The sequence below is a fragment of the Strix aluco genome, chromosome 5 (genome assembly GCF_031877795.1).
Source record: "Strix aluco isolate bStrAlu1 chromosome 5, bStrAlu1.hap1, whole genome shotgun sequence".
Lineage (NCBI taxonomy): Eukaryota > Metazoa > Chordata > Aves > Strigiformes > Strigidae > Strix > Strix aluco.
Window position 1 is genome coordinate 44452229 of NC_133935.1, and position 24473 is coordinate 44476701.

Sequence of the window (24473 nt, forward strand, 5' to 3'; positions counted from 1 at the left end):
TATTGTGTGCAATAGCCTGTAGCATATGATTCAGTGGAAATTGTGCACTCACTTCAAAATGGACAATTACCTGACAGCTTCCTCATGAAACTCTCCAAAATGCCCTCGAATATGAGTCTATGTATCCTCTAACATGGTTTCTATGATGAATACACTGTAATCTGGAATATATTTTTATTTTGAAATTGCCTTCTTCAGCTTTTAACTTGAGGAAGAAGGTGGTTTGATGTCAAAGGCTTGAGTTGGGATTAGAAAAAACAACTCCCTAAGACTTTATTTACCCACTGAAAGAGGACCATTTCAGAAAGACCTCTCTCCCTCCTGCGCAGTCTTAAGGAAGATGTCACCAACAGGACTGTTCCTCCAGTCAGGAGAGAAGGATTTTAATATGATGGAGATTTGGTGACTGATTCCATCACCACTGTAGGAGCCCACAGTGAATTTACTGTGATGCTGTGAGATTGGTTTGCAAGTGTTAGAGGGATGTATTGCTGCAGCCATCTACTGTTGGAAGTTCTGCCAGTGTATTACAGTAGAGATACTGAGATATTAGATGTTGTAGAAATCCTCACAGTATGTAGAGATCTTAAAATATTTGTTGGTACTGATCTCTGTTGGATTCCTTAGGATTAAGCTAGTTGCAAATGCAGCTGTTTTGGTGGTGGCGTTTTGTTGTTTATTTTTACTTTTGTCTTTTAATAAGGGTGTTTTCCCTTAATATTCACTGAGTTATGCTTACAATATGGTTTATAGCAAGGCCATGGCACTAATGGTGTATTTCTCTTCTCATAATATTGCATTTGTTTTAGCTAGCTTTTAAGGTTTCTTATGTTTTAATGAAGTTATTAAAGTGAATGCTCTGACTGAATAATTCATGAGCATTCACTCTGTCTTCAAAGAGCTGGTCTCTAAACAATTCATAATTTTTCAATTCTTTCCTAAGACATTCAACCAAGCCTTTAGAACCTGAACGCAGTATTTAAATATCTAATTGTAGAAAACTAGCTTTATTTCTGCTATAGTACCATTTGGTCCCCAGAGATGGTTCTGATTTATAGTATTTGCTTGACAGATACAAAGAGGTCCTGTGTATTTTTTATTTATAACTCATAAATATTGAGATTAGCTTTCACACATAATGGACTGGATTACGGGATGCCTTCTCTTCACAGCTGTATCTGCAGCTTTCTGTAGAAGGAAGATTACATGGATCCAATGATAATCCTTTTCTCCTTGCCGTTCTTCCTAAGCATTAATTTGGCATAAACAAGTACAGTTTAGGGTCTGCTATAATATTTGCTAGTTGGCAACAGTGCCTAAGGCAATACCTGAGCCCATGCCAGCTAGGGCATCTCCTCCCCATTGAAACTCCAGGCCTGATCAGGGGGGAGTGGTGAGAAGTAGCAGTGCTGAGGAGATAAGGGGAGGGTACATTGCTTGCTACTAGAATACATTCCTGGTAATTAGATTCACTAAAGGCTAAGGATACTAAAATAATACACAGAGAACAAAACCACATCAGATTTCAAAGATTTTTAGAAGGAATAAACCATCCTGAAATCAATTCTGAAAAGATCATGAACAATGTTAAGGCTTACACATATTACCAGCTACTAAGACGTGACTTTTTGATACAAACCAGTATTTCACCAGTAATACATACAGCCAGTGAAGTTCTTAAAAAAACCCCCAAAACCACTGAAGGGCCTGGGTAGCTAAACACCCATAACAACAGCCTGTCCAGGTGACAGTCCCAGCCTCTTCTGAAGGTTCAGAGGGAAAATGCTTTTCAATAAATTCAGATAATTTATTTCAATGATTGGCTTGGTCAAAGCAAGGAAACCTATAGGAAGTTGAAATGAAAGCTTTTATTTAACGTTAGGAACCAAAATGAATACAAATGGAGGGTATGACTAAATACATGGAAGTCTATAGAACTGCCTGCATATTGGGAATCTTCCTACGTAACAAAAAGGTGCACGATATGTATTGCACAGACCACATTTAGCTGCTAGTCAGATGTGCTGAGGATTAAGCAACCATTTTTTCTTTAGAAAATAAGTAAAAAATACAAATAAAAAACAAGACTAAAATTCATTTAGATAAAATTTTCATACTCATTTAAATCTGTGTATGAAATCACTACCACTTTGATTTAAATTAGTATCTCATAGGGGACCTGCAGATAATTCCTGCCCTCTTTCTGAAGCAGAAGGGATTGTAAACCTGAATAAAGTATCATAGTTCATAGACAGCTCTTGTGAACTGAACAGCATTGCTGAGCTGCATTGTGCCTTTGTCGAGGAATTAGTCAGACTATGTCTCTATGGCCTGTTCGGAGAGATTAAACTGCAAACTGGTTTTGAAATTTTCCAATTTTGCAAACCACCTAAATGAAATTAAAAAGCAACCAACAGAGTGACTTGGGAGTCTAAGTTCCCTTGATTTGCTCTAAGACCTAAGCTTCTAAGTCTCATAGACATTTTGGGTGAAGGATACCTATAAAGCCATGTAACCCGAGTTTACCAAATTCAGACAAATAAAAAAAATATCTTTATAGCTTACATTCCTACATATCACCTGCCAGATGTCAGATTCATTAAAAATGCATTTGAATATAATTTAAATAATTAAAATGCCATTTTAAAACATGCATAACTGTTTGCCAGAGGCCCTTGCTCACCAGATGTAATAATTTCCACTTGTTGTGGTGACTTGATGAGCTCAGGCTGAACAGTTCTAGTGTTTGAGCCAAGGTTTGCTTTAGTCACAGCCTGATGTTGCAATTAAGTTTAAGACCTGGGAGTTTATTGCCTAGATGGGTGATCTGGTTTTGTTACAAGGAGTGTAAAGAATTTGATGATTAGTCTGTTGTCTTTTATTGTCTGTTTCTGAAGTAATTTGTGCTTAGCTTTTGACTGCTAATAAAATTTATGGAAAAGTTCAAAATGCTGGAGCTAAAGGCTTTTTCTTGCAACTGTAGTAACCATTAAATAGGATATATATGCTGACTAGCGGGATTAAGATTTCTCCAGTAGAAGCCCTGTAGAAATGCTAGGAAAGGTAGTACTCTCAATCTACTTTGATTGGTCTCTTGCTTTTGACATGTACTTTTGTAACTGGATTCTCTATTTGCACAACACAAATATACATGTGAAAAATCAAGCATGTATTTAACCACATGATTGACCACAATTATGGATTTAGTAAATTTCTAAATAGAAGTTCAGAAGACTACTGAACCACAGTGTCTGGTTCTTTGTTCTGGGACTAAAGATAACATAGATGCTAAAGCTTTCCACATCATTGAGGTGCAAAGATATAGTAGATATTTACTAGCAGCAGTAATACTCAAGATGTGGAGAGAAGCAGCCAGAAGGAAACAGCAAGGTCGCCCGCCGCAGACCTCCTGCAGGAGCCAGGGCCTTGCTCCTCCTTTCTGCAAGGCGCATAAAGTCCACGGAGAGGCATAAAGGCTGAATGCAAGAGAAAGCAGAGTCCTTTCCAAATGTCTGTCTTCTGCTTTTCCAGCATCTTCTCCAAATTAGGAGAGAATAACAAAAAGACATATTCTAAACTCAAAAACAAGGTACTTTTTGCCTATTTTTGACAAACTTCTAAGATTTTTTTTCTCCATCTGTGTCAACTACATAATTTTCACCTCTTGCTAATGGCTTTCCCTCGGTGACAGTAAGTGCTGTTGAATATATAGGTAACATTCAGTTTGAGATCAGATTTGATTGTTAACATTTTCCCACCTCCACTGCAATGCAAAACTTTCAGTTTTGCAAAACGAAAAGCCATTTTAGTATCTAGAAGAAATAACAAAACCAGTGGGGAAAGTGTTTGCTAATAGAGATAAAATCCTGTCACCTTCATCACCACTTAGCAGTATTGTACTTTGAGAGTAGGTATTATTTAGCGTGAATAATGACAACAGAATCTCAGCTTGATTTCAGAAGTTATTTCTGCATAATTTATTCGAAAGATAAATTCCCTAATGAAAGATACTAGATCCACTTTAAACCAACACTATTTCATCTATAATTACTGCCTCAGGAATACCATACTAACTGCCATTTATCACTGTCAGTGACTTTTGAATTCCTGTTACAACCATGGTATCCCATTGGGTTTGTTTGTCTCTGAGAGAACATGATGTTTCTAGTTTGGCATGGCCCTAAAAAAGGAGAACAAAACCTGTCATTCCCTAGAAATATATTTAAATGTCCTCTATGTGCTTTAGCATAGAGGAGAGTAAGCCCATTCATTTCCATGTAGTTATTTCCAACACAATGCATTATTATATTTTCCATCTGAAGTTTGTAGAAGGTCTTCAGCTCGTTAGTGCTTCCCCTGACCCTTTCTTTCTCTCTTATGGGCTGAGTACCCATTATCCACAGCATTTCTTGCAAAGCTTGGAAAAAATATAGATGCTTTGGCTCTTACAGCTACACTTCAGTCAAAAAACCCCAAACTTCCTCATTATGAGAATCTAATCTTTCATTAGGAAACAATTAGGAAGTAAATGTGCTTAAGAACATTAATTTCCAATTGGTTCAGTATGAGCGTTAGGGAAACTATTACTGATGTGTCCTAATCCAGTGTCCATTTTAGACAAGAAAAAGCTAGACTCAATTGAGGTAATGACTACAACAATATTTTGATGTCTTTTACTTTATTACGTCTGTTGCTGTGCAGTGGAAGACTTTAGAAGCAAGTAAAATAAAAAAAAAAAGAGATAACTGGTTACTGGTAAGAGACTTTGTTTCCCCTCACTTTGTGAAGGTCCTCCTGTTATTGTTCATCAAAAGTGGTAAATAAAACCTTCAGGCTTGCTTTTAGCAGGTTCCCATTTCTCTGTGTATTTTGCGTATAACTCCTACCTTGCGATAAGATTCTAAGAAAATAAAAGCAAAACACTTTTTTCTTGTCACTTGCTAATTCAAAATCGGCAATTACATCATCTGTGTACTAGTGACAGCTGTAAAAACTTTCAGTTCTAGAGCTGCGCTGGAAACATCCTCATTCTCAATGGTGGGTAGACACTGTCTCTTTTAAACAGAAGGTATATAAAATAAAATTCTCCTGGAAAGACCTCTCCTTCTAAAGCATCTTGTTATTTAATTGGGTCTCAGCTAATCAGTAATTTAGACAGTAATTTGGGTCCAAATTCTAAACACAGCAGAGAACAGAAGCCTACATGGAGCTCCTCCAGGTCCCTGGGACACAGCCCCACTGCAGAGACACAGCCCTGATGTCACATGTGCTGACTGCACCCTCCCTTAGAGATGGCATACATCATCTCACACACTGTATGTGTAGCCTTACTACAAGGAAAGGCTATGAGGACTATTTGTAGGGACTGAGCATGTTGGAGATATCAACCTCACTGACTACCACAAGTGCAAGACTGTCATTTTGATTGCTGGTGTACTTGCAAATGCAGACCACTCCCAACTCTGCTCAAGAGAGCAATCACCTGAGCCCTTCAAAGGTAGAAACAATTATCCTAGCACCTCAGCCAGCAGTCAGCAGTGACCTGTGGTGAGTTCCTCTATCATGCACTATCAGTAACATTGCAGGGAAATGTTCATGTTTTGTGAGATTAAACAGATAATAGGAATTGTAGTCAGATTTTTTTCTCTTGTCTGAATAGTCTGTATTTATCTCTAGGCAACAGGAGAGAAGGAGACAGAGCTTGCACTGTCATCTGACTGTTTAACTCTTCATACCTTGTCTTGGAGTGGAATGCAGCATACAAGGCAATTCCTTTTTTTAAGCTGGAATAAGTTCTGATATATTCAGCCATGCCCTAACTTTCAGAAGACACAAGCTGCATTTTTCAGACAGTGAACAAGTGCCCTTACCTTCTCAACCAAGAGATCTCCAATAGAAAATGAGTTGATTTTATGCCTTTACAAGCCTGCAAAATCTACATGCAGATTTTCATGCATGTACCTGATAGTCCACCGACATCCATCTTCTTCAGGTTCTTTGCCTCCAGAATGACAACAGTCAGTTTGCCAGCAGTAGGCACATAACGGAGGGAGAAGCAGATATCACCCAGCTTTTCTTGCTGTGAAAGCAAACAAGACATGGTGTTATATTTTAATAATTTTTTGTACCTTTTAAAAATGCAATTTTGAAAGTGCCACAGAAAATCACATCTCAATACACAGAAACTCATTCAAATGAACAATATGAGATGTCTGCCACAAGTTGCCCAGCTTAAATCCTTGATGACCTCAAGTCTGTTGCAGCAACTGGAGTCCTGTATGGAACCAAATGACAAGATATGTGCTGGCTGCAAAGTAAGTTACACTGCTCAGCATTTCTCCCCTGACAATCAGGCTCCCGCAAATACTGTTTGCTCTTTAAACCAAGTCATGGCAGGGTTTTTCTTCCAGGTTGTGTTTCAGTAGAAATCAATTAGCACACACGCATACCCAACTACTAGACTGTTTTCCATGAAACAGTAACACGCGTCTTTCTCACCACACTCTGTCACAAAAGCAAAAAGTATAAAAACCACAAAGCACAAAACACTCAGTATAAGAAAAGACTTGTCTCCTATCTGTCAGGCAAAAAAAAAAAAAAAAAAAGGCAGATATAAAGCAGGAAAGCACACCGTGGATTCCTCTTCACATCAGGAACGGTTGGAAGAATTTGGTTTTGCCTTCAGCCTTGCAGCCTATCATCTGGGATCCTGCCAAATGCAAACTTTTGCTATTCATTGTTTAGTACCTTCCTAACAGTCCTGGCAAAGAGGGAAAGGCTGAATTACGTTCAGAATTACAGGAACTTTGTTTTAAAAGGAGGAATAATAGATTTGAACTTGCAGATAGGAGAGAGAAAAAGAGGAGAATACTGCTTAGAAATGATCACTAGGATGATCCAAGCTGCTTTCCTCCTTCCCTTCAGCACAATGATATCTTTAGGGGGTAACAAGGTTGCTTTTGAGGCAAGAAGAATCAGGTTACACTGAACAGTCCAATAAAGCATTTCAGATATCAATGTTTCTCTTTCAAAGACAGTAGTTCTTATGGCATATGGCTGTTTCCACAATTTATTCTGGCAGTAGAGTATAAAGTACATTTCTACGAAGACGTATCTCTTTGGTTCCAGTGTTTTGTTAGAATAAATTGGAAGGCTGGTTGTTGAAAAGTTTTGGGGGTGTACCCAAGCTTTTTGATAAGAAAGACAGTAGGTAATTTTTTGCAGGAATTATGCACCTTTTCCCTGTATCACAAATGTAAAAAGAACATAGCAATTTACCAGGTTCAAAGAGCTGAGGGGGAAAGAGACAAAGTCAGAACCTTACCTAAAAAGCTTGGGGAACACTACTGGAGCAACTGGCTCACATATTCATGGATGTAGTGGGTATTTCCTAGAGAAAAGACAGACCATGTCCTAAGGACTTTACCATCCATATAAAAGGAACCAAAATGTTCCTTTCCAACTGGGAGCTCAAGCTTCCAAGTCATTTAAGAGAAACTGAACTTCATCGACTAAGCCAAATTTTCAGCATCAGTGGCCGTTCTTCTCTCAATAGCTCTTACAGACAATCACCTTTTATCCAGGTTTGGATAAGCATCTGCAATATAACCATCTGTCAGACGCATGACAGATACTCAGCTATATTTCAGAGTTTACATCTTCCTCCCTTATCAAAAGGTGCATGGGCTTGTCTCAGAAGATTTCCTTGGGTATGTGGGATTCTTTGCTGTTCCCAACAACAGACTGGAGTGGTATATATTGAATGGCATCATGTAGTTAGTGTTCCTTTTAATTTTATAAAACTTAGAAACTGCAACAATAATGCAATACCTATAAAGTGACAGACTCTGAATTGATTATTACAAGGTAGCAATGAGACCCAGGCATTGTAATAGTTTCCTGCAAAATATCAGCTCAGTGATCACCTGTGGTCAGGAAACACAGAACAAACAAAGTTATGTATAGTTAGGAAATGCTCAGAGCAACACAACAAAATAGCTCATGAGGTTAAATGTGTGTATCGCATACAAAAATGCTGTCAGAATGCACATGTGCCAGTATCCTGAAAACTTATGGTGTCCTCCCCACCTCAAAAAGGATATGGGAGAATTGGGAAAGGTTCCACGAAAAGCAGCAGGAATGATCAAAGATATGACACAGCTTCTGCAGAAGGAACAGCTAAGTAGATTAGGACTCTTCAGGCTGCAAAGGAGGTGGTTGGGGGGCAGTATCTTAGGGACCTCTATCTGACCCAGGAGGCCTATAATGATGTTATAACCTTGCTCAGAAGAACAGATCCTAATATCAGAAAATTTACATTTTTAACTCATATCTCTAATAACCTAACATGTCTTTCACAGCATGGACTGCACTGCTGTGGAAGGACTTACTATTCTTCCCTGCCTGCGTACACTGTTATAAATTCCAGCGTAGATACAGAACATGGAAATATGGATTTCAGCTGTGCAATCTGCATAGCTCATGCTTGGCTCTAACTGAGCCTGCAATGGCATGGTGACAGCAAAACATGCTCCTGTTCCCCTCACATTTGGTTTTGGAAGTCCATATTGACTAGGCTAATAGTGAAGTTGATCTATCACTTGCAGCTTGTTCAGAATGGAAGAAATCAATTGCTTATAGATTTGTGTTATGATTACAGCTCACCCAGCTGCCTGGTGTTCTCCATGGTCGCTGTTCTATTACGTGGTAGACTTGGTTTAAATTAGCCTGGTTGATCCATGGGGCCCTGAGTAAGACTGGAACGGGGTATATTTGAAAGCTCATTTTAGATCCCCGTCTTAGAGACCTTTGTACACATGTATCACCTGATATTCAAGGGCTGTGCTCTCACCTCTAGATAGATTAACTAGGCAGAGTTTTGGTTGCAGCAGCAGGGGAACTTGTATTCCTCAGAAATGTACCTCATTGACAGAATATCTAAACATCTATTTTGGAAGGTAATTTTAAGTCAATACCATGCTTCTAATTCTTCCTTTGAGTGGATTTTTTTTTTTCTATTTTTTGTTTGGGGTTGAGATTTTTTTTTTTTTGGGTACTTGAGAGTAGAGTGTGTTTAGTAAGCATAAAATGGTGTTAGGATTGTTGTTTCTGACCTGAGTGCTTCAGCAGAGGCTGGAGGAGGTACTTTACAAACACAGTTATTGCCACAGAAACCATCACCTCTCACCAGCCTTTTTCCATCTGTAATCATGTTATGCTTCTGTGCAAATACTGCAATTCTCTACACAGAACAGTAATTTTATGAGAGCATTTAATGCATCTTTAGCCTCTTTTAATGTAATTTTAGCTGCAGGAAGCACGGAGAAGAAGCCAGCATCATGTAAACAGCCAGTTTTTGATAGATCACCAGCAAGCCATGGGAAATGGCAGCAGATGATGGGCTCATTTAAGTGAATAACTTGTAGAAAAAGCATAGGTACCTCTTTAAATGCTCACAGAATCATGTTTAGTACTTTTTTTCTTGTTATTAAAATTTGTATTAACCCAATTTCTTCAATATTTCTTGTACTTCTAACATTTTCTCTTTGTATGACTGCCACAAGATTTCTATTCATAAGACTTTTTTGGTTTTGTTGTTGTTGTTTGTTTTTTTTTTTTTTTTTCTAATTTAAAAAATATTTGTCAGGCAAAATACTGCAAGTGGCAGCACTGCAATGAAACAACAAAAAGCAATCACCAGAGGTGTGGTTTGCAGGACATAATTACAAACTCCTGCAGGGCTACAAGGTACAGATGAGTGCTTCTGGTATGGTGATTATCTCATGGAGGTGCCTTATTGTTATTATGAATTTCTTTCAGCCCTATGTATAAATAATTTATGTTAGTAAATTACTTTGATCTCCGATGGAAACTGTAAGTTAGTATTAGAAGCTTCCAACTGGGAGGTTCATAGACATTAACCTATTCATGTATAATGCCTAAACACCAATCAAAAGACTCTCTCCATCTAAGCAACCTCGTAACTTCATTACATTTAAAGAGGATGCAATGGAGCAGAACATAAATGACATAGACAGTGCTGCTAACACTTCTTCAGCTTAGAAGAGGCTATTTGAAGTCCTGTTGAGAACCTGGACTTTTTAGAGATGACTCTAAGTGGCTTCTGCCTGTCTCATGTTTCTTCTCATATTTGTCAGTAGCCATTTTTGCCTTGACAGTACACTCTCCTAATGAGCTACAGAGAAAAACACTATTTATGCAGATTACTATCATTCGCACTGCAGAATCTCTAACAGAGGTATCTTTCTTCTTAATATAAACATTCTCCATATTTTTGTGGAAGATATTACAAGAAAGTTGATGCTTGCAGCTCTCATGGTAAAACAATACCAAAATAATGAGCCACAGCACCATATGCTTTTTCCTAATTGGATCCAAGACTCCAAAATAGTCAGTAGAGGATGAATATAAACACAGTGAGGTGGGTTTCCAACTTCAAGACCTGGTGTTGATTGTGGATATTTGCATAAGCCTGAGAGAAACACAATAGGATGTAGTTAATGGGCAATGACCCAAAACACAATCTTCCACTAAACAATATTTACAATGGAAGCTCATAATGTTCACTGTATAGTTTTTGCACACACAAAAATATTTTAAAGTCTGTGGAAAAAACAGGGACAGCATAAAGGTGGGCTATAAGCTAAATTAGAGTCTTTCAAATTCATGAATTCCAGGTAAACTGTAATGACAGAATCTCTAATCCTAATTTCCAATCCACTGGCTTCAGACAATTTTGAGGCCATCGTATTCTGTCTATACATGGAGATCTCAAATCCAGCAAATTCATTTTCTTGGTATGTAAACCATGAATACACTAAGCCGTAAAGGTGTCACAATAATACTAGTAGCAGAATCACATGGATGCAGAAATGGATGACATGGACCTGCCACAACTTCAATTAAGCCACCATAGCAAGTGGGCAGAATTAGCAAGCCACACACATAGCTGGGATCTACCATTATGAAAGTATTACTCCTCTGCACCCCCTAGGACAAACAGGGATCATACAGGGAAAAGGAAATACTGGTTTGTTGGTCTCTGTCTTTAAACCTGAAATTTTATTGCCACAACACCTGTCTTTAACATTACCAGCTTTGAAGGCATTGCATTTTTGATAAATACAAGGTCAAAGAACAAAGCAGAAAATTTCAAATCTGCAATAGGTATAATCAGGAAAGAAAGACAACCTTTTCCTCTCACACTTGCAAATCGGGGACTAGATGACCCCACAATACGAAGAGAATTCTGCCACAATTAGGCAAAGGAGTGGGAAGTGAGCAAGAAGCTCTTAAAACTCAGTTTGCACAAATAAGCTAGAAATAGATGGTGCAGCAGGGAAAGATAAGGAAGAACCAGAAAGAGAAAGAAAAGCTGGAGCTAATGTGTCAGCCCATTATTACAGCACTTTTGGAGACTATCACATGAATATGTATGCACACTAAGTACCACTGTACCCCAAAGTCTATGAACTACTTTTGGAATAAAGTACTGAGACCGAATAGGAGAGGCAGAGCTCTCCCCAGCCTTTCAAACAAAAGGTTGATTACAGAAACAGCTATTTCAGAATTACAAAATGCTAACTACGAACCCAGTCAACATAAACCTAAATATTTTAACAACTAAACCATTAGTCTGACAAGCAGAGTAATTCCTTTGCTGTCTAAAACAATTTCATGCCCATGAATGGAGCAGCCATGCTGTTATACAGCTAGCAGCAAATAGGTGCTAAATGCCTACAGAGAGAAGGAAGAACCTTCATCATGACTGTACCTACTGCACTTTTGAAGAAAATATTTTAAAACAATAAAATATGAACAGACAAATGCCCTACTGTATGTTTCCTTATTCAAGGATCAGTCTTTATTCACAGGAATAACCCACTTGTCTTACAAAATGGAAGTACAGAGTGTCTGTGATAAAGGCCTCTTCTGTTTGCTTTTACTAACATTATTTCAGCAGTGTCTTCATAGGTTATATCCTCTTCAAACGTGCAAACTTGGCCATAAAAGGAAGCTCCTATTAATGTAAAGTGCTCAGTTACAAGCCACATAACAAGTAAATTAAGAAGCAAAGCAAAGTGAAATAGGTTACAGCGGGAGATCTCAGAAGAAACAGAGGGTTCTCAAGGCAAAATCCAGAGGGCTCGTTTTGGATGCTGTAAAAAAGGACTAGCAGTGACAACAGGCTAAAGAAGAGATGGAAAGGAGACTGATGCTAGGTGAACAGAGAACAGAAATAGAAGCAAAGATCCATGAGGTAAGTTTTAAAAGGGAGAAGTTTTAGGGCAGACAGGGAACAATCTTTCAAATGAAGTGAATTTATTAAAGGTATCAGGAGGTGGTATCTGTAGGGATACAGTCATGATATAAAGTAGGAGTGAGGAAGAGCCAAAAGAAGTGATTTAATTGCATATTCCTTTTGACTGATTTCCCTACTACAGTCCTACTCTCTGACTCTTTGTAATACAACTTCTGTATGCCAGCACTACTTTTAACCTTTGCTTAAAGGGAACAGATCTAGCGGGATCTTTCTGTGGAAATAAAAATCTACTTTTTTTTTTCCCCTCTGAACAGCACTACTTGACATAGAAATTCTTCACAAATCTCTGTCTTCTTATTGCAATATATATAGAAAGGTAGTAGCATTTAACTGCCCTAATTATGTAATACTCTCCAACACGATGGTAAATCGGACTTGAAAGCAAGTTGGGCAATAATTTGAACCAGGCAATGTTATCAAAAAATTAACAAGTCAGGTTTTGTCAGCTTCCTCCTTTTAGTCCTCTTCATTATATTTTTAACTGTTTAGAGAAAGCACTTCTATTACTGCCTTCTAAAAAGCAGAGGAAATGGAAAGAGAAAATACTGTTATTATTAGTAGAAAATGACACTTCACGGTCATCAGTTTAAAAGCATTACAATCAGCTGCCTCTTGCAAAATGAGAAACGCTGTGGCTGAAGGCACTTGAAATCAAAGATTAGCAGAAATGCACTCTTTGATTTCCAGACAAGAGACCATGCTACCAAACATACTGAGTTCTTAATCAAACAAGAAGAAAATGAATTTCTTAAATAAATGAGAAAGGGAGAAATGAATTAAAAGAAATGTATATGCCCAAACATCATAGCCTGGTTTTCTGTAACTCTTTGCCTACCCACAAATGCTTGCAGCTGTCTGCTCTGCTTTAATGATTGCATCTTGCTCTGTTTTGCCACTTGGCTTCTCCTCAGCTCCTGCCTGATCATATTTCTAAATGTCACTCACGTTTATGCAGGCCAGTGCACAAAACAAAATTAATTTAACTGAATGGCACATTAATATTATTACTTTTGACAGCATGGAAAACTTATTAACTATAGCATGTCACAAAGCTAGTCTTCTAGTGAGTAGTCTAAGTACAACATTGAAAGGAAATGTAATACATTTGAAAGATTCTTTATCGGCTTGTCAGACACTGAGAGAAGTCAAATCACAAAGCTTTTCCATAATTATTAGAATATTATATGTGCATTGCAGTCACCCTACAGAGAGTCCTTGTCCTCCTGTGATAGGGTACAGGAAGCCAGAGTGCAGTACCTGTGCTTGATTTGAAAACATCTCTTGAAGTAAGTATGGGCACCTTAATGCTTAGTTAATGTAGTTTCTACTATCAAAAGTGTCTTAGTTTCCAAAAGCAATTGACTCCAAAGCTTTAGATTATTGGTTGTAATTACAGCATACATCCAAAATTATACAGGATTGGTAGACAGCAGAGAACTGTAATTAAGAATCAAATCAGTTACATATTTCTTACTTGTACCTCTTTGATGTGGTACTACATTAAAATCCTGGCATGAATAGACTCCTTGCTATGATGACCATACATTATCGATTAATGAAAGACAGAAGAAACAGATTAAAGAAACCAGTAGGTGGGAATGACTGGCATGATGGCATGAGTAATCATCTATGCCTGCTGGTAAATTCTGCTGAAATTCAACAGCCCCAGGGAAAGACTATCAGATGAATTCAGTGCCTCCATTACTGAAGCCATACAGTATACTTCTATTTGTTCTGCAAAAACCACAAAGAGAAATTCGGTGGAATTTCTGGATTGCCTTCATAGTCAGCTATCTTCTTCCCTTTCCTCTGTAACAAACTACCAAGACAAAAAGAACTTGAACCTCATACCAGTCCCAGCTACATTATAAATAAATGTTTCCTTTTGCAGTGACACTAGCACAGCCTGGTTCATTCAACTCCTGTGGATAGATGTCCTCCTTTCTCTCATCTCTTGCTTGCTGTAACACCAGTTCAGCTTTCACGTTCCTCCATAATATCCCCCAGCACTACCTCCAGCTCCCTTCCATGACCCCAATCACAAATCCCAAACAATACAGCAGCCTCCTCCAAAATGTCATAAATTGGCAATGAGGTAAGAGGCAGTACATGATGTCACTGCTTTCAAACTAAAAACTTGCTGGTTAGCTAAAGGCAGGCCAAACAGAACATGCGAGGACCTAGCATGTGCTCAAGTGTTTCCCTGAACAGAGCAAGAATCTGAGTATTTATCCTCTTTAAGGCACCACTTTCCATTAAAATTACAGGAACTTTCTTACCACCCTCCCTAGCTTCTAGGGCAGTATGCAACATAATTCTGTGCTAAAACCAGCTTGTGCCTTTATTTTCACAATAAGACAACTCAGCCACACAGGCAGATCAGGAACCTCACTACACTGCAGCAATGGCAATGACCTAGAAAGGGCTGCAGACCAGGGGACTGCAGAGCAAGCTGAAAAGGAACTGGACTTGCTAATGGGAAAACCACAGACAGCTGATGTAAGTTAACAGCTGATAGGTGAAGTCTTATAACAAGGCAGTTCTCCACCTGTAACTTATCAAGATGAAGAAGACTTTCCTTCATGTATAAACCCAAGTCAATATCATCTTTTATTTCCATCTACTGCCTCTGTGCTACAGGCACAGGTAGGATTTGAAACCTTTTCTGTATTACTGCTCTTCACTTGGAAAGTCTTTTCACATTGTTCTCTTTTACTAATTTTTGTACTGGAGATTTTTCCAGAGTATCAAAACTGCCAAAAAATGAGATGGGGTAAAGGATACACAGCTGGAAAAGAGGTAAGCTGAAAATCCTCAGAAAAGCTCAGAGCTGCTCTTGTTCTAGTGCTTTCTTGTTTCAGGGGAGTCAGAAATATGTAAAATACTCTCTCAGATAATTGCAATATTTTTGTCTTTGATTGCAGCTGAAATGAAGGAACTAATACATGTCTTCTTCTACAGCACCTTGCATTATAAGTTTTAAGTTCAGCTTGTTAAATGTTTGTGCTCAGTTCAAGAATAAGTTCCTTCTAACTAGTGTTATGTACTCAAATCTATGAACTCAACCCTTACCAGGCTCATATCTTTTTCTTAAACTAAGCATTCAAAAATATATTTTTATGAAACTACTGAAAGATATTCAAGTTTTTGGATAAATACATACTGGCAAAACCTCCTTTTATTACTCCACTTCCCCTGGCTATTTCTTTTTGAAAAATGCTCTTAACACATTCTTTAGGAAGACAAGACAGCTCATCAAAGGTCATCATAGCAATCAGTACCACACACTGAATTTCATTAATCTCTTCAGTAAAAAGGAAGAGGTCACCACAGTCATCTATAAAAATCTAGGAAAGAAGACTGCACTTTTCATGAGATCTCTGGCTTAGTGATGTTCATTTTTAATAAATCTTAGACCACAAGGGAAATTCTAGAAGACTGGAACAGTGCTAATGTTATGCCCAACTTATTCAAAAAAAGGCCAAATGGGATGAAGGTGGTATCTATCAGCCATTTGCCTTTTATCAAACCCAGATGAAACAAAGAACGAACTCATAAAAGTTTGTATTAATGTTGATTTAAAGGATATGAAATATAATGAATGTGAAGTCATGTGGTTTTATGGAAAATAGGTCTTTTCAACTAAAACCAGGTTCACTCTTTGATAAGATTGTAAATTTGGTTGATGAAGGAAACATGCAAATTTTTTTTTTCTGTTCAAGGATTACTGCTGTTTCTACAGATGTGGAAGACATTTCTGCTGATAAAGTAAGCAGGTGATACAAAAATTATCATAATGGTAAATAATAATGCAACAGGTTGGTCAGAGAAGTGCTCAATCACTTAGCTGTAACCAGTCACACAGGATGCATTTTCATACAGCCAAAACCAAAAATTCTACATACTAAGACAAAGAACTCAAGACTATTTCTGAGTATCTACAGATTCAGGAAATATATCTTACAAGACAGTGTCTCCTGCTGAGGATTTATGGTCACAAGCTACAGACCATGAACTGATAGTGTAATGCTGTGCAAAACATTCAGTAGTAGAAGTGACAGTAGTAGCTGGTGACTTTGCCTGTCTGGCAAAGATATAAAGTATACTGCACACAGTTCTTGTGTACATATATATATATATTTTTTTTAAGATGCTGAAAACTACAAAGAAGGTAAAAAGTCACAACTCTTATTGGAAAAATGGCAAAAAAGCCCGATTGTGAAAAATATAAAAGATTAATTTCTGCAGCTTTCTGAAAGGATGATTGGAAGTGACCTGATTACAGTGCATAAGTACTGTAGAGAAGAGGGAGCATCATGTATTAAATGGCTTGAATCTACTAAAGAAGGGCATAACAAGAATCAGTGACTTGGAGTATAATCCAGTAACATACAAATAAAGTACACATTTTTAACAGAGAGATAGAGTAACTGCTGAAGCTATAAGGGTTGTGTTATTTTCTCCATCTACTGATGTCTTAAAATCAGTAACTTGCAAACTCTCTGGGTTTGAAGACCCTCTAAGAGTTTTCCAGTGGAGGTGCAAAGCTGCCTGTAATGAACGCTGGTCTACTGTCAGCAGCCTTCTCTTTGTATCCTTTGTCAGTAAGGTTTCATGCAGAATTTTCCAGTGGAATTTCCATGAAATTCTCATAAGAAGATATTAAAATGTGTCATGGGAGACTTGGTTTGGTGAACTTCCATTAAAACTATACAGGATAATGATGAAAGTCAGGATCGCATGAGGAAATCTGAGCTTTCGGGAGTTTGCAGTATATGGCCATGCAGCTGGGACAACTGAGAATCAGAGAGTTTCTAGCTCCTTGTTCCAAAACCAAGCAAGGTCTAACTTTCAAGCTTGTAAGGGGGTTTCCTTGTGCCACCTTCCTCCAAACTTGGTATGGGGTGAACACTACTATCTCCTGGATGCTGCTCATTTCCTAGACTGAGTTTGATTATAGGAGGTTCTTTAAAATGTTCCTTGAAGATCTAGCAGTCCTCCAGATTTAGGGCAGACAACCTCACCTCATTTAGAAAAGTACCCAATTTGATAGAAAATAGTAGTATTTCTAAACAAAACAAAGGGTTTTGAAATGGGAGATTTTTTTTTTTTTTTCACAAAGAAAATTTTAATGTTAGCCAGTCTAGGCTCAATGGAAATAAAATAGATCAGATTTAAAGACCTGTCACCATCAGCGAGTTGTAAGAACTCATCTAGCAGTGCCTTCTGGCAACAAACCCAAGGAATCGATGAACAGGTGGGCTAAAGAGTCTAAGAAGCATGTCTTAGTGTTTATACACAAGATATTCACAGCTTTATATGTAGTGATTGTGCTTGAGGGCTGATAAATTGCTAGTTTTCATGATACAGAAGATATAAACAGGGAAGTTGCAGAGCCTTCAATTCTTACATAATGTGACCAGTGTTTGTGCTCTCAGGAACTTATGCCAGTTGTAGAACTCTACAGCTGAAATCCAAGCAGGAAGCCAATATTCTCAAGTCATTCTGCAACATATGATTGCTGCAGCAAATCTAGTAGAGCTTAATTAAAATCTGTTCTCATTTACAATTATCATATATCAGAAAATATTAATGCTTGTATTTTATGTTTTTAATGATAAAAATTTTAACTTTCAATACACTAAATGTGCATATTTTTCCTTTAGGCTGATGGATAAAACTGAAAGCATAACAGTTCTCCATTAAGAAATCAACTAATAGTTTAGTATCACAGAGAGACATTCTGAAGAAATAATCATGTCTTTTAAGATTTTAAATGATTTAACGATTTAAAGGGTATGTAGAAAAGTATGATTCTATATCTAGAGAAACATCATAATTTTCTGTATCAAATTGCAATGAGACAAATAGGTTCCCATTGTAAAAAGAAGATGATGGGGAAGCATGTGCATATTTGGATAGCACATGAAGTTACACGTGGGGTTTTTTGGAGGGCTGTGATGTATTGTCATATACAAGATAATGTTTAAGAGTGATAGAAAAAGAAAATGCAGGGATGAAAATCTACTATGACAAGAAAGAAATCATGGGTTACAGAGATGTGCTGTGGAAGAACTGCAGCTCTTATTTGTGTCACAACTTTTAATAGTTTTACCTATTTTCTGTACTATAAGTATGAGCAAAAAATTAATCAAAATTAATTCAAATGACCCACATCTCCTGGAAAACTTGCCCGCTCTAAAACATCACACAAAATTAATGTTCGGCCTGACTGATTAACGTGAAAGTCTGAATGAGTAAAAACTTTCAGCATAATCTGCTGCTATCTAATTCTGGGTGGGGCGTTAACAGACAGGGGATGTCAGCTGCGGACCTCAGGGTACTTACATGAAAATGAGCTGCTGCCAGTTTTGAAGCCTGAGCTCCACTTATCAACAGAGATCCTCCTGTTTATTTTTACAGTTACTGAAGAAGATATGGAAAAACAAAGGTAAAATAAATGGATTCCAGACAACCTAGTAGCTTTGAAGATTACCAGAAGTAATTTAAGTAGCACCTAAAATTGGTTAAGGATCTAGTGGGAAGCTCAGGCACTGTCTACCCACTGTCATCCATACCACTGAGAAGCTACAGTGCCATGTCTATGTTGGTGGCATCAAAAGCAAGTTTTAACCCACATAATGGTAATCGTCTAGGGAATGACTTAGGTTAGAATTTTATGGCAAGGTCTCTATCTAAGAAGAGATTTGAACTCAAGGTCAGTCACAAGTGGAAAACGGCACTGGAGAAGCGTTCCCAAATTTGCTGTTATCAGTGACAGTAGAAGTAGCAATAACTCCTAATTCTGTTCTGTTACAGGCAAATGCATTCAGCTGATCAAGCAGCAATAACGTAACACTTTGAACTCTCTTTCTCACTGCTAGTTTGGAAATTCATACCTTTAGCACTATTTCTGTATTTGTATTTGTGGACATATGCTCAAGGAAAATGTTTTGGCCTCCATGTCACTGGATTCAGTTTCAGGTGTTTCTCTTCACCTAGTCCTTCGCCAGCAAGAAGCACATACAGAAAATATCTGGGTCCAAAAGGAGATCAGAAATGAATTTAATCTGCGCACTGATGATGTTAGCTCAAAGTGAGTTGTGTCCTGCTCTAAGGAGACAGCAGGAGCAGTTATTCTGTGGCAGTGACCATACTCAAGCCCTCCACAGAAAAAACCCACACTTTGGAAACTCTGTCAGTGGAAGGGACAAAACAACTACAGTACCACTCCATCCATCTAGCAAGCGAGCCAGCCAGGCAGCCATCTGAAACAAAAGGTCCAAGCTAATGCAATTAAAGGTCACTCACAAAACTATTGAAGTCTGCACAAAAGCTTCCATCACAGAAGATGCATCATAAAAGAAAGATGTATTTCTGTTCCATACTCAGGTCTACATCTCATATGGACACACGCATAGAATGAGAATATGCTGAGAAGTGAGGAGGTGGATTGATTCACACAAGTTTGATCTCTTGTCAACGTAGATACTAAAAAGCAACATCAACTTTAGACTGGAGGCTAAAGAGTACAACTTAATAATTAACTGATGCAGGTATATAGAATGATGATAGATGTTAAAAAAAAAAGAAAAAACCTAAAAGAATAAGAAACAGATAGATCAGTCAGCATTTTATGATTTTCTGGCTTCGTATGGCCAGTGTTATGAAAGTCTAGAGAGACAGAGAGAGAAGGAAGAGAAATGGTTTGATCTTCAGACAGTGGCATCGTTCTTGGAGTAAAGTTCCTCACTACTGGAATTCTAGATGACAGAGAGGTTAAAAAAATTAGAATTGTATAGCACCAGCATTATAAATGTTAATGCTCAGATAAGGTACAGAAAAGCATTTACATCTATCTTGTTAATCTTATGTATGACATAGAGTTACCTATGAACATCCACAAATAATAATATTTGCTTTGATTGGTGTGATTGAAATACTAGCCATAATCAGTCCTTCAGAAAGAACTGTGTGTATGTCGTAGACTGCAAGATCTTAAAAAATGGAAATGTCAGTTCTCCATTAATGTACAAGGGAAGAACACATAAAATGCAGAAACAGACATATTCTATGAAAAGGCTTTTTTTCTGCAAGTTATTATTTTGTACAACAGCATCCTGCCCAGACTGAATTAGATACAAACAAGGGAGAAAGCCTATGCTATTCCAAAGGTTTTTAGAATCTAATTAAAATCATCATGTCCTGAGTGTTTCTCTAGTTATGATGATAACAATCACAGAGTAAGATGCAGAAGGCCGTGGAAAAGGAAGAGGAAAGAAGTACAGGGTTGATTGCACTAAAACCACCCAGCTGCGTCATCTGTAACACACGAGCAACACATGAGCCAAAGTGAGGAATTTCTTTGGCCTTTGGTGGAAGGCTGAGTTTCACAATACAATCAAACAGGTAACTGTAGGAATAAGTTATTGCTGTCTGTCATCCACTTAGCGTAGAAATAAGACCTGGTAATACATCCTAAATTCGTGCACTCCACCTCTTAAAATATTAGCATAAAAACAATAAAAGCCTAATACCACTGAACTGAAAATAGAGTATTATGTTTTAGATTCTGTGATTTCTCTAAAATAAGGGCATATGGTGCTAATTCCTGTCACAGGTACAATGCAAAGTGCTTCAAATGCCAGTTAAGCTCATTGTCGAACTAAACTGAAACACAACAGGCTCTGAAAAGAGGTTAAATGGTTACTATGGTAATCCCTGACATGGTCTAAATTGGTGTTTAAGAGCTGAGGGAAATGAAGAAAATGGCAAATTCCTTTCTTTCTCAGACGACTACTCCTAAATCTTTGTCTTTAACCTTTTCAAAAATACATCTTTCTCTGATGCTTCTGGAAACCAAGATTTTTTTAGTTCTACTTGGAGCGGGCACAACAAAGTGAGAAGACCTCAACCTTTTAGTGAAAAAGCTGTTGTCTTCTCTGTGAGAGCTGCTCTTTCCTTGTGACTGTTAAAATGCTGATCTCTGTTCTGAACTCCTTCTAATGACACTTATGATGGAGTATTTTGATACAGCCATCTTACAGCTTCCCTTAGCTTCTGATCCTGGTTTGTAACAGCAATCAAATAATGATTTTTGTCACTGTTGGTTTGCAAATGGTGGGGAGAAAGGGAAATAAGTATTATCCTGGACTACTGCAAAGCTTCTACCTAAAATACCAGCGAGAAATGCAATTCCTGCCTCTGGATAATACATTCACTGATGCTGGTAGTCAGAAAAATAAGTACATAAAAGTGTGAGTGGATAACAATGCAGGAAAATTTAATATATAGCATGGTCTGTAGCCCTTTCACACCAATCAGCTGATTCTGCAGATGCATTTGCAATTCCTCCCAGATTACAGAGCTTTATAACTGGGAGTACTCTACAATTATGGCTGAATTCCCTGGAATGCCTTCTGCAGCTTCCATCCAAAACATCTCTTTGTACTGTAGCTTTAGCACCTTCCATGTGGAATATACTTCAACCCATGCAAATGACTGATCCATCAGCTATCTGAACGAATCACTTGCAGGTACACGGAAAATGCTTCCAGCATCTAAGTGATATAAATTCTGCTTAAGCCTTTTTAAGAAGAACTCTAAGATGATTTTGATCCCTCTCAGCATCTTTCTCAAAAGCCTATAAAAACACCATTCAGAACATTGCTTTCTGAAAGCTACTTTATGTTTAACATCCAAATACAGTGCTTTTTAACCCCTTGGCTGGTCTTGCCTCTGTCCTCTATTAAGCATTTTAAAATATCCTATACTTGAGCAATAAAACCCCACACAATAATATTAAGAGGCAGAGGTGGGGAATTGTCCACTATTCCTTCCTTCGGCCTTATAAATCTCTACAAGGCCTTCAGGAATATGCCTTGTCTACAATCAACATTAGTATAATTATTATTATTTTGTGTATGGATCATTAGATGCTTAGCCCCAAGCATAGGATCTACTTTGTCAGCTCAGTTTAACCTCAAGATGCCCTTCCACACTGGAAAGTCAAATGGTAATAAGTATGTTTTTAAGAAATATGCAATACAAGTTTTTCTGATCTCAGAATGAATACTGTCCAGAAAAGAAGGGCCTCAGCACGGCCTGAATTTAAAACTATCACTGAACTTCTCCTTCTTGTCTACTGTCCTCTGTATTTGAATTTAATATCTGTAAAGCCAGACAGTCTGAGATGAATCAGGACAAGTTCCCTTTTGATTTCAAGTAAGCCAATTACATTCTTCTTGTTATAACACAAGAATGCCTCTGACTTCTGAAGGTAGGTATCTCTTCCAGATAGGGAGTTAAGAAAGAGAATATTCAACAAAGGTATATAGTGGGATTGTCAGCAGTTTGAGTATGAAAGGCGAGAAAAGAAATGCATAATTCTAATAGCCTGAAACAGCACTGTAAGTGCTCTATTTTAGTCATATGGTTTTACCTTTAAAATCACAACATTTCAACATCTTCTATTTCAAGATGAAAACCAACTAATTAACTGCTGAAGAATTTCAAATCAGGCTTGCTTATTCCCAAACTTAAGAACCTGTTTTGTTCTCTGTCTCACTATCAAATTCAGTTCATTTGCAGGACAGATGCTGCACTTAAAATGTTGAACTCTGCCACAAAACCTGGAAATTAAAACTCCCTTAGATGTAACATTTTAAAGTTTTAATTAGGTGTAAGAAGAAGTGCACTTGAGAAAACTTGAACACCATGCAGAAAACACAGTGATCCAATATAATATGCAGCTAAATAAAGGAGACTTCACATTTTAAAATTTGACACTCTGACAGCATCTCCATAGGGACAATGATACTTTCTTTTACAAAGCACTGTGCTATCTGCAAAGCTGTATAAGAACTAAGTGTTACTACTAGAGATGGGAAAGACCTATTAGATCATCTGTCCATCTCTGATATAACCAAAAATGACAGTGATTTGCTGTGTGATTTGACAGTGACATTTGTAAAAATGTCTTTTCCTCTTAACTCTGAGTTTCAGTGCTGAGGATTCAATAAGCTAGTCGGCTTACTAACTTTGTCAGTCTCCAATTTCTATGAAGCACACCAAGGTAATAAATATACCCATTTCAGGCCCACTTTTCCATCTCCTTTCTTCAACTTTTATTTTTTGAAGAGGAAGGAAAGAACAATCCTCATCAATAGCGCATGTCAAGCTTCTAAGAATTGGTCTCCCACTCCCCAGCTGCGGACTGCTTGCATCTCACTGCTTTGCAAGGCAGTACTGTAGCATCTCTCTGGCTTGGGACTGTGCATCATGTAGGAGAGAAGCTGTTGTGCATCTTGCTGGTGTTTTCCAGCAGACTTCCAACTCAGAAGCCATGTACAAAATATTCCCATCGCAACCCACTGTGATACAAGCATGCATTCATTGTGTAACCTATCCATGGTGGATGCCTGACCAGATAAAGCATAGAGTCTTATGTGATGGCAGTCATGAGGTCTGCAGAACTCTTGGTGTTGGATACTGGCAGGTCGAAGAGCCTTCTCATGGAATAAGGCTCTGCTTCTCCACTGCTTTCAAGGGAAAAAATTGTTTCTGCTCTTCCTTATACTCCCTAAAATTTCTTGGAATGTTTGCTACAACAGGTTTTCAATTTAAGTGCCAATATAACAAAATGTCTGGAGGGAAATCAGCTGAAGTATTCAGAAGGTGACTCTCAGTATGATTCACACTGCTGTGAGCAGTGAAGAGGTCTGTCTGGCCTTCTGTACTGAGTGATAACAGATATTGGATGCAGTATGTACTCAGATAAAGTTAATGGCAGTGACATCTGGTAGATGACACAGAGGAGCAAACTCCTATCTTCTGTTTTTTAACACTCTGTGCCCAAACCATTATATGTCAGACTTGGTAAAAGTGAATAATCTTTCAGTATCTACCACTCTTCCCTCCCATGCTCTCAGTCATATGAGACTGAAGGACTACTAGATAAATCACATCCATATATTCACAAGGACAGCAGAGCTAAAAACAGCCAGGGAAGAAGGATTCAAGGTATGGAGCTCATTAGTAGTGGCCTCCCCAGTATTTAGCAGTCACTGTACAGACTCGTACATTCCCAAAGCCCTCTCACATGTAAGCATAACAAATGCTTACATAAAGC

The 24473-nt window shown here is 37.9% G+C and overlaps 1 protein-coding gene across 7 annotated transcripts in view; it reads right to left on the minus strand.

Moving 5' to 3' along the window:
* Positions 1-24473, minus strand: part of SYT1 (synaptotagmin 1) — a 364737-nt gene that overhangs the window by 48417 nt on the left and 291847 nt on the right. For all 7 annotated transcript variants that reach the window (XM_074827158.1, XM_074827161.1, XM_074827162.1 and 4 more), the window contains one exon: positions 5962-6079. In XM_074827158.1, coding sequence (XP_074683259.1) covers positions 5962-6079 — 118 coding nt within the window. The remainder of the gene's footprint in view (positions 1-5961; positions 6080-24473) is intronic.